General features: G+C 47.7%; 1 protein-coding gene across 2 annotated transcripts in view; it reads right to left on the minus strand.

Moving 5' to 3' along the window:
• The window catches only part of TEX14 (testis expressed 14, intercellular bridge forming factor), an 88,716-nt gene that overhangs the window by 17,654 nt on the left and 57,647 nt on the right, over window positions 1-13,415 (minus strand). For both annotated transcript variants that reach the window (XM_087971267.1, XM_087971207.1), the window contains exons 19-23: window positions 13,044-13,176; window positions 11,168-11,249; window positions 8,550-8,612; window positions 6,470-6,591; window positions 5,002-5,198 (exon numbers count right to left, since the gene is read on the minus strand). In XM_087971267.1, the coding sequence (XP_087827393.1) occupies window positions 5,002-5,198; window positions 6,470-6,591; window positions 8,550-8,612; window positions 11,168-11,249; window positions 13,044-13,176 (597 nt within the window). The remainder of the gene's footprint in view (window positions 1-5,001; window positions 5,199-6,469; window positions 6,592-8,549; window positions 8,613-11,167; window positions 11,250-13,043; window positions 13,177-13,415) is intronic.

Genomic DNA, 13,415 nt, shown 5'->3' on the forward strand with positions numbered 1-13,415 from the left:
GGTTGCCAAAAAGAAAAGGGAGTCAAGTTATACTCCAAAGCGTCTGAAGGCAGGACAAGAAGCAAATGGTGGAAACTGTGATGACCCAAAGGGGCGTGGCACAAAGGCAACACAGTCAGATAAGCAATAAGAGTCCCTTTATTATCTCCAACTTTGCCCCCATTGTCCAGGTTAGCTTCTGACTGAAGAAAAACTCTTCCAGGAACTGCAGAAAATTAAGTCCAAAGCATGGTCAACACAAACTGTAACTTAAAGTCCAAATAAGCCAAACTGAAGCAATTAGTTTGGCAGGGCAGGAGCAAGAATTTCAGACTTGAAAGCGAGGCAAAACTCACATGGTTGGGACGACGCCAGGAACACAGATAAGCAAAGTCAACACAAAATAAAGTCAACCCGCCTTTCTTATAAACTCTCTTCCCAGCTGCAGTTAATGAAGGGAATCAGGGCCCTTTCCTCCCCCGTAAGCCACACAATCTACATTGCTCTCTTCTCCATTCCTCCCTATGTGCCCTAGGATGAAGACGGGGTGGGCCTGGGTCTTCCTCTGAACGCCCCTCTCCCTTGTTCTACCTCCCGCTGTTCTGCTCAGGTGGACTCTGCCCTTCCCCAGTTTCCTCCAAAGCCAAGGGAGCCACAGTCCCACTTCCTGTCAGCTGTTCATCTTCCTCCTTGGATTCAGACTCAGGCATGATATTCCGCTCTGAAAAAAAAAATCGGGGCCGGCCAAAGAGACCCCCGCCGCGCCCAGGGAGCGCCCGCTGCTTTCCTCGCCAGGGCCGGGTGGCGGCGTGTTGCACGGAGGCTGGTCTGTGGCTGGCCCAGCTCCCTTTTCTTGCCGCTCAGCGGCCTCTCGCTCGCACCGCCTGGGCTCCGCTCAGGTATCTGGCTGGGGATGTCAGGAGTTGCTACGCCGGCGCAGCTCACGCGGCTCAGTCCGCGTTGCCTCGGGAAGGAAAGGCAAAACCAGGAGCCGCTGCTGCCGTTGCAAAGCGCCGCCGCGGCTCTTCCTTTTGCCTTTCCCTTCCTGAGGCAACGCGGACTGGAGCTGTGAGCCGCGCCAGCAACTCCTGACTCGGGGCCTCCGAGGAAGGGGAAGGAGGAGAAGAAGGGTGGGGGAAAGGAGGGGCGATTCCCCAAAAAATCGGAATTCCGATTTTAATCGGAAGAATATCATGCCTGAGACTGTGACAGGGGCATGACAGAAACTAACCACGGAGAGAAGCAACCCAGAACAAACGAGAAATTTCCTAATGGTGAGAACTAGCGGAATGGCTTGCCTTCAGAAGTTCTGTTCTGACTCAGCCTTAGCAGAAACAAGAAACAGACCCCTTGCTCCGAAAACTTCTCTTTATTTATCTCCTGTGAATGGTATTCGCACACCGAAAAGTCCAGACAATAGTCCTTCAAAGAGTTAAATGAAATAATGGACCTTATCAGTTCCCAAAGATAATTGCCAGGCCCATGAGCTCCCAGTGGTAAAGCTGCAGCTTAAATTCTGGCAAACAGTCTCTGAGGCACGAAGCACGATGAGCCAAATCTTCAGAAAGATGAACTGTTGACTCCTACAACCATCACTCCCCTTTCCTTCTATTTATTCCCTGGCCAGGGAGGGGCCATTCAGCATCCACATGTGCTTTGCTTCCCGAGTCGACTCCTTGACCTCCGCTGTTCCCCTCTCCTAACAGCTCTGCGCATATGCGTGTCCAGAACAGGCTCCAACTGCTCTTCCTCCCCACTCATCTCAGCCTCCAAAGGCGGAAGAACACATTCAGCCTTAGATCTGTGGGGCCACTCTGGGGCCAGTGACGGGCCGCCGCTCCCCCTAGGTACACAAACCGGTCTAAGTCGACATGGAGGGAAGTAAGCAGTGGGGTGCCACAAGGTTCCGTCTTAGGGCCCAGTACTCTTCAATATCTTCATGAACGACTTAGATGAGGGAATAGGAGGGGAACTTACCAAATTTGCAGGTGATACTAAGCTGGCAGGAATAGCTAACACCCAAGAAGATAGGCTCAAGATCCAAATGGATCTTGACAGACTAGAACCCTGGGCCCTATCTAACAAAATGAAATTCAATGTAGAGAAAAGTAAAGCCCTACACTTAGGCAAGAAAAACCAAAAGTACACATATAGACTGGGTGAAACCAGGCTCAATAGCAGGAACTGGGAGGGGGATCTTGGAGTCTTAGTGGACAACCACCTAAATAGGAGCCAACCAGCTAAGTATGTGCAGCAGCAGCCAAAAAAGCAAATGCAATTCTAAGTTGTATTAACAGAGGGATACAATCAAGATCAAGGGAAGTACTAATGCCACTCTATAAAGCCTTAGTAAGACCACACCTAGAGTACTGCATCCAGTTTTGGTCACCACATTATAAAAAAGATGTTGAGGCTCTAGAAAAAGTACAGAGAAGAGCAACCAGGATGATTAGGGGACCGGAGACTAAAACATACAACGAACATTTGCAGGAACTAGGCTTGGCTAGTCTAGTAAAGAGAAGGACCAGGGGAGACATGATAGCGGTCTTCCAATATTTGAGGGGCTGCCACAGGGAGGAAGGGGTCAAACTATTTTCTAGAGCACCGAAGGCCAGACAAGGAATAATGGATGGAAACTGAACAAGGAGAGATTTAACCTGAAAATAAGGAGAAACTTTCTGACAGTGAGAACAATCAACCCATGGAACAGAAGTTGCCCTCGGAAGTTGTGGGAGCACCATCACTTGAGACTTTCAAGAAGAGATTGAACTGCCATTTGTCAGAAATGGCGTAGGGTCTCCCGCTTGGGCGGGGGGTGGGTGGACTAGATGACCTACAAGGTCCCTTCCAACTCTGATTATCTGTATCTGATAGATCTGTATCTAAACAGAAGGCAGCGAGTGTGCGTGGGGGGCCTGGTGTCCCTGAGGACCATCTCCCCCCACAGGCTGACTGCGTTCTGAGTGCCTCCCTTTGCCATTGCCTGCTTCCTAGGGCCGAGAGGGAAGGACTGGCTCAAAATCACCCAGCTGGCTTTCGTACCTAAGGCAGTGCTAGAATTCACTGTCACCTGGTAATTGGCCCAAAGTCACGTCGCTGGCTTGAGGTCAATCACTTGGAGTCAGGAGGGAATTCTAGTTCTCTCATAGGCACAAAAGCCAACTGGGAGACTTTGGGCCAGTCACCGGGAGAGGGTGAGTTCTAGTCCGGCCTTAGGCACGAAGGGCAGTGCTGGAACTCACTGTAACCTGGTAATTGGCCAAAAGTCACACGGCTGAGTGGGGGAAATCTAGTTCTGTCCTAGGCACGAAAGTTGACTTTTGGCCAAGAGATGGTGAGTTCTAGTCCTGCCTTAGGTGCAAAAGGCAGTTGCGAGACTTTAGGCCAGGGGTGTCCAACCTTTCACCTTCCCTGGGCCACATTAGAAGATGAAAATTTGGTTTGTCGACATAATTTAATTTAATTATTTAATTTAATTTAATTTAATTATGTGTGCCCAAACCAAATTAAATTAAATAATTAAATTAAATTAAATTAAATTAAATAATTAAATTAAATTAAATTAAATTAAATAATTAAATTAAATTAAATTAAATTAAATAATTAAATTAAATTAAATTAAATTAAATTAAATTAAATAATTAAATTAAATTAAATTAAATTAAATTAAATTAAATTATTAATAAAATAATAAAATAAAATAAAATTATTATTTATTATTTATTATTAATTATTTATTAAAAATTATTTATTTTTTATTTTATAATTTTCTGGCCAAATTTTGCAGGGGAGGAGGGGGGAAGAAAGCTCGCCGCCTCGCGCCTACTCTCCTCCTGCAAATGCAGCAGCGGTGGCGGCGGCGGCGGGGCAGAAGCAGCAGCGGCGGCGGCAAAAGCAGCAGCGGCGGCGGCGGCGGCGGGTCAAAGCAGCGGCGGCGCTGGGGGCAGAAGCAGCAGCGGCGGCGGCAAAAGCAGCAGCGGCGGCGGCGGCGGGGGGACAGAAGCAGCAGCGGCGGCAGCTGCGGGTCAGAAGCAGCAGCGGCGGCAGGGGCAGAAGCAGCAGCGGCGGCGGGGGCAAAAGCAGCAGCGGTGGCGGCGGGGGGAAAAGCAGCGGCAGCAGCGGGGCAAAAGCAGCGACGGCGGTGGGGGGCAGAAGCAGCAGCGGCGGCAAAAGCAGCAGTGGCAGCGGCAGCAAAAGCAGCAACAGCGGTGGCGGCGGGGGGCAGAAGCAGCAGCAGCGGGGCAGAAGCAGCAGCGGTGGCGGCGGCGGCGGCAACAGCAGGAGGTGGCGGGGCGGGACTTTTGGGCTGCGGCTGCCCGCCTTTTCTGTTGCTCGCATCGCCCGCCGCGCCTGCCTCTCCTCCTCCTCCTTGCTGGATCTTTCATGAAGGTTGGGGTGGGCGTTGGGCCGTCGTGACACGAGGCGACCTGGCCGCATGCGGCCCGTGGGCCCGGGTTGGACAAGCCTGCTTTAGGCCAATCACCAGGAGACGGCGAGTTCTAGTCCCTCCTTAGGAATGAAAGCTGGCTGGGTGACTTTGGGCCAATCACCAGGAGACGGCGAGTTCTAGTCCCACCTTGGACATGAAAGCTGGCTGGGTGACTTTGGGCCAATCACCAGGAGGCGGCGAGTTCTAGTCCCTCCTTAGGAATGAAAGCTGGCTGGGTGACTTTGGGCCAATCACCAGGAGACGGTGAGTTCTAGTCCCTCCTTAGGAATGAAAGCTGGCTGGGTGACTTTGGGCCAATCACCAGGAGACGGTGAGTTCTAGTCCCTCCTTAGGAATGAAAGCTGGCTGGGTGACTTTGGGCCAATCACCAGGAGACGGCGAGTTCTAGTCCCTCCTTAGGAATGAAAGCCAGCCAGTCCTTGGAGTGCAGCAATGGCAAACCACTTCGGAAAAAACCTTGCCAAGAAAGCTGCAAGAATCAGTTCAGGCACTGGCCAGCCCTGAACAAAACCGAAGAAACACAAAGACATACCCCCAAACCCACAGGTGTGTGATTTCCTGAATCCACTTACAGGTTGCACAAACCCAGCTGATGGAGGTGGGATGGCAGGTAGCTCTTCTATCCTCACCCCTGTGGCACAGGGTGCAGGAAACGTAGTGACGCCCAACAAGGAGACGTCGTGCGTAGCCCAACAGGACGTATCTATGGTCATCACACAATAATCCTTGTATTTTGTGACGGTGGAGGAAAATTTTGGTGGTGGATCCACTGGGAAAAGAAAAGAAAAAAGGGGAGAGAGGAAGGTTTTTAATCCGTCGTTTTCTTTCTCCCACGCACAATTTATTCAAACGAGTTCTAAATAGCTCGTTTCGGTTCACCTCTGGAGGGGATATAAATTACTGCCAGATGTTCAGACAGAGAAGATTCATTGAAATTCAGAGAAAAATAAAGTCTTAACAATTAGGCAAAAAAAACCCAAAAGGACACATATAGACTGGGTGAAACCAGGCTCAATAGCAGGAACTGGGAGGGGGATCTTGGAGTCTATATGAGCCAGCCGTGTGCGGTAGCAGCCAAAAAAGCCAATGCAATCCTAAATTGCATTAACAAAGGGATACAATCGAGAACAAAGGAGGTACTAATCCCACTCTGCAAAGCCTTAGTAAGGCCACACCTAGAGTACTGCACCCAGTTTTGGTCACCATACTATAAAAAAGGATGTTGAGAGTGTAGAAAAAGTGCAGAGAAGAGCAACCAGGATGATTTTAGGGGACTGGAGACTAAAACATATGAAGAATGGTTACAGGAACTGGTCATGTATAGTCTGGCTGGGGAATTCTGGGAGTTTAACAGATAATCAGAGTTGGAAGGGACCTGGTAGGTCATCTAGTCCAACCCCCCCCCCCGCCCAAACGGGAGCCCTACACCATTTCTGACAAATGGCAGTCCAATCTCTTCTTGAAAATCTCAACTGATGGCGCTCCCACAACTTTCAAGGGCAACTTCTGTTCCATTGGTTGATTGTTCTCACTGTCAGAAAGTTTCTCCTTGTTTCCAGGTTGAATCTCTCTCCTTGTTCAGTTTCCATCCATTATTCCTTGCCTGGCCTTCAGGGGCTTTGGAAAATAGCTTGACCCCTTCCTCCTCTCTGTGGCAGCCCCTCAAATATTGGAAGATGCTATCCTGTCTCCCCTGGTCCTTCTCTTCCCTAGACTAGCCAGGCCCAGTTCCACCCAACTCAAAGCTGGGGTATTCTGGGAAGGGAAGCCCACCCATTTCAAAGCAGGCTGGCTGGGGAATCCTGGGAGTTGAAGTCCATACCTCTTAAAGTGAACCAGTCTGAAGACCTTTGTTCTATTGTAACATGCTTCTCTTTACACAACATTATTTTTCTGCCGCTTCCAGACCTTCAGACCGCAGAAACGGCCAAGGTTGAAGCTGAGCCCCAATTCTCCCCACTTTGAAGGCTGCTTTCCCCCACACACCCCCAAGAATTATCAGCTATGTACTCTTGCTACTTCCACAGAGCCTTGACTAACCGGGGCTGAGCGGGGTGCTGGTCTTAATGGGGGAATTAGAATTTCTGGGAGTTTTCACGGCTGACGTCTTCGACGGATCCTTGCAGATGATGCTAGATATTTCTTGAATATCTCCAAGGGATCTGGCCAAAACAGAACAAAAGGGATAAGAAGACATCAGTGTTGGTTTCTCATCATCTGTTCAGAAATGCTGGACTCCAGCAATCTTCTATTTTTTTTTTTTTGAGCCTTCTTCTTCCAAAAACAACTCAATCCTCTCTCCAAACACAAGTGAGGATATGGACCCCCAACTTACCCTGGTTTTTTTTGCCACGAGACCATCTGGAACAGGGGTGGGCAACTATGGCCCTTTTATGAATTATGGACTTCAACTCCCAGAATTCCTGAGCAAGCATGGCTTGCTCAGGAATTCTGGGAGTTGAAGTCCATAATTCATAAAAGGGCCATAGTTGCCCACCCCTGATCTGGAAGATCCTAGTTCCGAACTCTAGAGCCAACCGTACCAAGGGTACTTCAGGTGCAGGACAGCAACATGTTAAACCAGGATTGGCCCGCGGGCCGTCCTGGTCTAACCGATGCGAAGAGGAAACATGCCAGCAGTTTGGGGCCACACCCGCCCAATCGGCCACGCCCCCCCCCCACCTGAGGTCAACCAAAGTCCTGATGCGACCCCTCGATCAAACTGAGTTTGACCCCCCGTGTTAAACCAAGGGATGGAAAGTCTTGACACATGGATCAAAATATAACTCTCGAGATCCTAGTTAAAAGAAAAGCTGGGATGACAAGAGTGGGGTTTAAAAAAAATAATAACTTGGAAGTGGTTTAATTTGAAACTTGAGGATGGATTTGATTTAAGGCACCAGGGCTGGAATCTAGGAGATGCTGAGTTCTAGTCCCAACTTAGATATGAAAGCCGGTTGGGGGACTTTGGGCCAATCACCAGGAAATGGCGAGTTCTAATCTCACGTATGAAAGTCAAGTGGGTGAGAGCTCGGGCCAATAGGCAGGTGATACTGAATTCTAGTCCTATCTTAGACATGGAAGCCAGCTGGATGACTTTGGGCCAATCACCAGGCGACTGTGAATTCTAGTCCGGCTTTAGGCATGAAAGCCGGCTGGGTGACTATGAACCAATCACCAGGAGATGTTGAGTTCTAGTCCTGTCTTAGGCAGAAAAGCCAGCTGGATGACTTTGGCCCAATCACTAGGTGACTGTGAGTTCTAGTCCCACCTAGTTGTAAGAGCCTGCTGGGTGACTATGAGCCAAGCATCAGGTGACTCTGAGTTCTAGTTCTGCCTTAGACACGAAAGTCAACTGGGTGACTTTGGCCCAATCACCAGGAGACTGTGAATTCTAGTCCGGCTTTAGGCATGAAAGCCAGGTTAGTAACTTTGGGCCAATCACCAGGAGGTGATGAATTCTAATCCCACCTTAATTGTGAAAGCCAGCTGGGTGACTTTGCGCCAGTCTCTCTCTCTCTCTTCTCTTTTTCTCTCTCTCTCTCTCTCACTCAGCCTAAACCACCTCACAAGGTTGTTGTTGTGGGCAAAATACGAGGAGGAAAGAGGGCGAAGTAGATTAGCCAGCTCGAGATATGAATCAAAATCATTCAAGCAATAAAATAAAATTGCAGAACTCCGGAGAACAACTGCATTCATCACTGCAAAACTGAGTTAAAACCGGACTCCACAGGCCGGCCAAAATCCCCCTTTTCCTAAATGAGTGGCTTGTCACAACTGCGCTTCCCGTTGGTCTCCCCTTTCCACCCGCTGAAACCAGCTCAGCTCCGATGCCATGAAACAGTCCTTACCACAGGTGGGATTCTACCGGGTCGAATCGGTATGGGAGGACCAGTTGTTCTGGTGATCGTTTGGCACCACCCACCGCCCCCTGCTCTAGTCTGTCCTTTATTTCCATGATTCGCGGCAGCACGGCGGATGGCCACGCCTCCGCTGTGTTTTACTCACTGGGGCTATAAGTATTAGAGCTGAAAACGAGCAGTTTTGAAATGCTGCGTGCAAAGCGCACGCTCCCCAAACCGGTTGTTTACACTGGTTAAATCCCACCACTGGTCCTTACGTTTCTTCTGCTCCGAATTCTCTTGGAGGCTCACCGAGACTTCCGTGTTGCGCTGCCCCGGGGCTGCAGGGGAATAAACACAACACAAGCACCTATTACAGGTAGCCCAACATTGAATTATGATTGTAATGGAGCCCAGAATTACGGGCCGGTTGTTCGGTGGGTCACCACACAACTGCGCCCAACGTTACGGCCTTTTTTTTTTTTTGCCGCAGTTGTGAAGTGAACACCGCCGTCGTTCCGTGGATCCCTTACCCACAAGAGCGGTTTTTGCTAGAAACCACATTGGGTTCCAAGCCCCCCCACACACACAAAAGAAAATGTTGTAAGTCATGGTGTGATGACCCGGAGCATGGCACAAAAATAACAAAAGTTACGAAAGTAAATAAATTCCCTTTAATGCCTCCCACTTGGCCCACAATATTCAGTTATCCTCGGCGGGAGATCAAACCCTTCCAAAAACAGTCTACAAAGAGAAGAAATGCAGTCCAAACCCAAAATACAGATAAAGTAGAAATAAAAAAAAAACCAACTCAAACCACGCTGAAGTAATTAACACAACAGACCAGGATAATAACTTGCAGACTTCCAAAAGATAATGAGGCACACACAGTTGGGAGGATGCCAAAACCCAGATAAGCCTCGACAAAGATAATGCACGCTTTGCTTCCAACAACTTTGCCATGTGCAGTTTGCCCTTTTAAACAGTCTTCCCAGCTGCAGCCCATAAAGGGGATCAGGGCCCTTTCCTCCCCCATAAACCATGTTGCTCCCTTCTCCATTTCTCCCTGCGTGCCCTAGGATGAAGGGGGTGGTGGCCCTGGGTCTTCCTCTGAATGCTCAGCCAGAGCCTTCCCCAGTTTCCTCCACAGCCACCGGAGCCGTACTCCCACTCCCTGTTAACTGCTCAATCTCCCCCTCAGAATCAGATTCCAACAGGGGCATGACACACAATCAGAAAGGTAAGACGATGCACATGGCCGTAAATGCAGTCTCAGCAAACCCCCAAAAACTCAAAACCCAAAAAACTCTGCAGCTGTTTGTGCACTGCAGGGGTTTGCCAGTCCAATACGGCTTTCACCTTTTTTCGGGTCCATTTCAATCCCCTCCCCTGAGATTCATTAACCCAGGTAGTCCAGCTGGGCACAGTGAAATTCACATTTGGATAATTTCACGTATACCCAGCTGAACTATCTACCTTCCGTCCCTTAGGATGGAAGGTTCTATTATTCAGTTGCAGACTCAGATAGCTGATGGCAGAAACACAGATCTCTAAGTGAATCTGTGATTCTGTGAGCAACTCAATCTGCCTGCCTGCTTTGCCCGATTTTGGGTAAAAGTTGCTCTTTTTTGTAAAAAAAAAATTCAATATTTACATAAATATTTATAATATTTACATACAAGCCATGCCCAGCCAGTCACATGACCACACACACAAATTAGGCCACGCCCAAGAAATTTGAATCCCACCCCTGCCTGTGTGTGTGTGTGTGTGTGAAAGAGAGAGAGAGAGGGAGAGAGGGAGGTTAAATCAGATCTCTCTCTCTCTCTCCCACTGTCAGCAAACCACCATCAGTCAAAATTCACATCAGTGGTCCCCAGAATTTAAAAGTATGAGTATGGTGGTCCCTGAGGTCCAATAGGTTGGCGACCCCCTGGTCCATTTAATCTACAACCAACAATCTACAATTGACAGCCCTTTCCAGGGGTGGAGATTCTACCGGTTCGGACCGGTTGTATAGAACCGGTTGCTATGATTCTGCGCAGTTCGGAGAACTGGCAAATTCTGCCCCTGGCTGGCCTGCCCCTCTTTGCCCACCCCTCCTTTCCCCACCCAGTCAGTCCTCATCCAAATGTAAATCACTTGACCACAGAGATGCTGCCATGGTCATAAATGTGAAAAAACGTCCCTAAATCACTTTTTTTTTTTTGTAACTTCGAACTGTCACTAAACTAATGGTTGTAAGTTGAGGGCTATTTCCATTTTGGTTTTCAAAAATATATGCTGCTGACGTGGGAAAGAAGTAATTCAGAGGCATTGTCAGCAACACGGTTAACACAGAGAGTTAATAACACAGAGAGTGGTGCGGTAGCTTAGAGCTGGAGCTCTCGCCTCACAACCAGGAGGCTGTGGGTTCGAGCCTAGGTAGAGGCAGATATTTCTCTCTCTGGGCACGATGGGAATATATTTGCTGAACAAAACTCCACATCGGTGACAGGAAAGGCATCTGGCCAGTAAATACTCAGCTCAACCCCATTCAGTTGCCCCTATTCAAGGGATTACGGGAAGACATTGGAATTTCATCTATTTATTTAGTGTTAGGAAGACATTGTTAGTAATACTGTTTGGAATTTCATCTATTTATTTATTGCTAGGAAGACTTTTATTATTCAGAACATTTATGCTCTGTCTTCATGAAACGGTACCCAAAATGACTGTGAAATAATTCTGCAACAAACAAAAGCTTTGGTAACCGAAGACAAACAGAAAAACAGAAGGAAACAAAGTTAAAAAAAAAAAACAGAAGCGAAACAAGCTGTTAAAATAACCCCAGTCCATGTTAAAAAGAGAGATTTCATCCAAAGGGCTCCCTAAACATTAAATAAAAAATTCCTACCCGTTTACAGAAGTAAATAGATCTCTCCTTGGCAGGTTGTCATGGATATATTGCGTACCTGTCCCAAAGGAACACTCTTGTCCTACGGAATATAAGTAGGAACATGCTCAGAGAACTTGAAATAAAGACACCTCCAAAAAAGAAAAGAAAAAGGCATTTATTTTATTTCTCAGAGGCCTCTCCGCCTTCTGCACGATCTTTTTAAAGAGAGTGGGGTTCCTCCCCCCTGTAATAATTGCATTCGGAATTCCCCAAGGATGCTGAAATACTTATGAGCGCCAGTGAATATTAATGCCATGTTAGATACCTGAGACTACACTGTCTCTCTAATAAAGGAGAATATTTGTAGCTCAGGGTTGATATAAGGGATCCTTGGTTGGATTTTTTGCAGACTTTTCATGACCCAACTAGAAATCATCATCAGTGCTAGAACGGAATGGTTTGTGGAGAGGAGGAGGAGGAGGGGGGAGGAAGAGAAGGAGGAGGATTGTGTGGTGCTCTGACCTTGGTTGTTTTCTTGCAGACGTTTCATGACCCAACTAGGCAATATTATCAATGCTAGAAGAAAGAGGGGTTTGAAGAGAGGGAGAGGAGGAGGACAACGACTGTTGGAACCAAGGAACCCACAGTCCTCCTCCTCTCAAACTCTTCTCCCTTCCAGCACTGATGATATTACCTAGCTTGGTAATGAAACGACGGCAAGAAAACCACCAAGCTCAAAGTGATCCAGGGACCCCACAATCCTCTTTCTTCGCCCCATCTCCTCCTCCTCCTCTACTCAAACCCTTCTCCTGTCAACTCGTAAAGCATTCCTGGCCTTCTCTTGAGTTGCCATAGGCAAGGGGAGCGGTGGGGGGGTGGGAACTGATGGAACAACCCAGCAGCCACAACCAGATGCACATTCCACGCATACCTTCTTCAAGGCTGTATCCCAGGCTACCGGGACCAACCGGAGAGGCGTGATTTCTACAGCCTTTGAAAGTGCTCCGTTGGAGAATATGATTTATGACATACCCTGGGGGGAGGGGGAAAAAAGGGTCATAGGTGGATCGTAAATTACGTGAGGCAGAGCTGACTTGATTTGGGTCTGTGCCTAACACGTTGCTCCTAATAAATAACTGGATTTTTTAGAAACTCGGCTCCAGGCTCATGGTTTAATTGGGGCATCTGTTGGAACCCTGACATCTCCCTTCTAGCACTGATGATGTGACCTAGCTTGGTAATGAAACGTCTGCAAGAAAGCAACCAAGCTCAGAGAGCGGCAAGGACTCCAAATTCCACTTTCCCCCCTGCGGTCATCAATGCTACACCAGAAAAACCAAGCGATTAAACTTATTTTTGGAGAATCTTAGGTCGTTTTTTTTAAAAAAAAAATTCCTCCATCACTCACGGAAATGACCTGAATTTTTCTAAGCACAGGTAGCGCTCAACTTACGACCATAATTGAGCCGTTATTTCCTTTGCTAAGCAAGACAATTGTTAAGGGAGTCCTGCTCCTTAAAGGTCTGTGGACCTTTCTGGCCACCGTTGTTAAGCGAATCACCACAGGCGTTCAGTTAGGAACATGGCTGTTAAGCAAATCAGGCTTCCCTGTTGACTTTGCTGATCAGAAAGTCGCAACACGGGGATCAGATGACGCTGCGACCGTCATAAATATGGGCCAGTTGCCAAGTGGATGAATTTTGATCACGTGACCTTGTCGGTGCTGCAATGGTCGAGTTTCAAGTGTGAAAAATGGACTTCAGCCACTTTTTTTTCAGCGCTGTTGTAATTTCAAGTGGTTGCTAAACAAAAGGTCGTAAATAGAGGACTACCTGTAATTTAAGGCAGGATGAGTTAATATTGCAATCACACACGTACAAAAAAAAATCCTTACTCTGCCCTGAATTGATGGGATGTTCTTTCTGAGCCCAGATTCCTGGAGGTTTTTTCAACTTTTCCTTCTGCCCAGAAATTTCTTCTGTTCTTCCTAGAATATTGCCTTCCTCCTCTTCCTCGGCCGTTGAATACTAAAAGAGTAAATCGAGAGTTTCTCAACAGGGAAAGATCTGAGAATCCTGGAACACAAGATGACTTGTTCGTATATTTATTCTTAATTTTTTAAATATTTTATGATTTTATCTTATTTTATCGTTTGAAAGGATTATTATAAATTGTTTCAACTCCTACCCTCAAAACGACACTGTAGGGCACTGCACACCAGAACAACTAGACATAAGGACATTTTTTTCCCGAACGCCATTACTCT

Source organism: Notechis scutatus, chromosome 1, assembly GCF_049901735.1.
Source record: "Notechis scutatus isolate UNSWTSFEM ecotype Mainland chromosome 1, rNotScu1.2, whole genome shotgun sequence".
In the NCBI taxonomy this organism is placed as follows: domain Eukaryota; kingdom Metazoa; phylum Chordata; class Lepidosauria; order Squamata; family Elapidae; genus Notechis; species Notechis scutatus.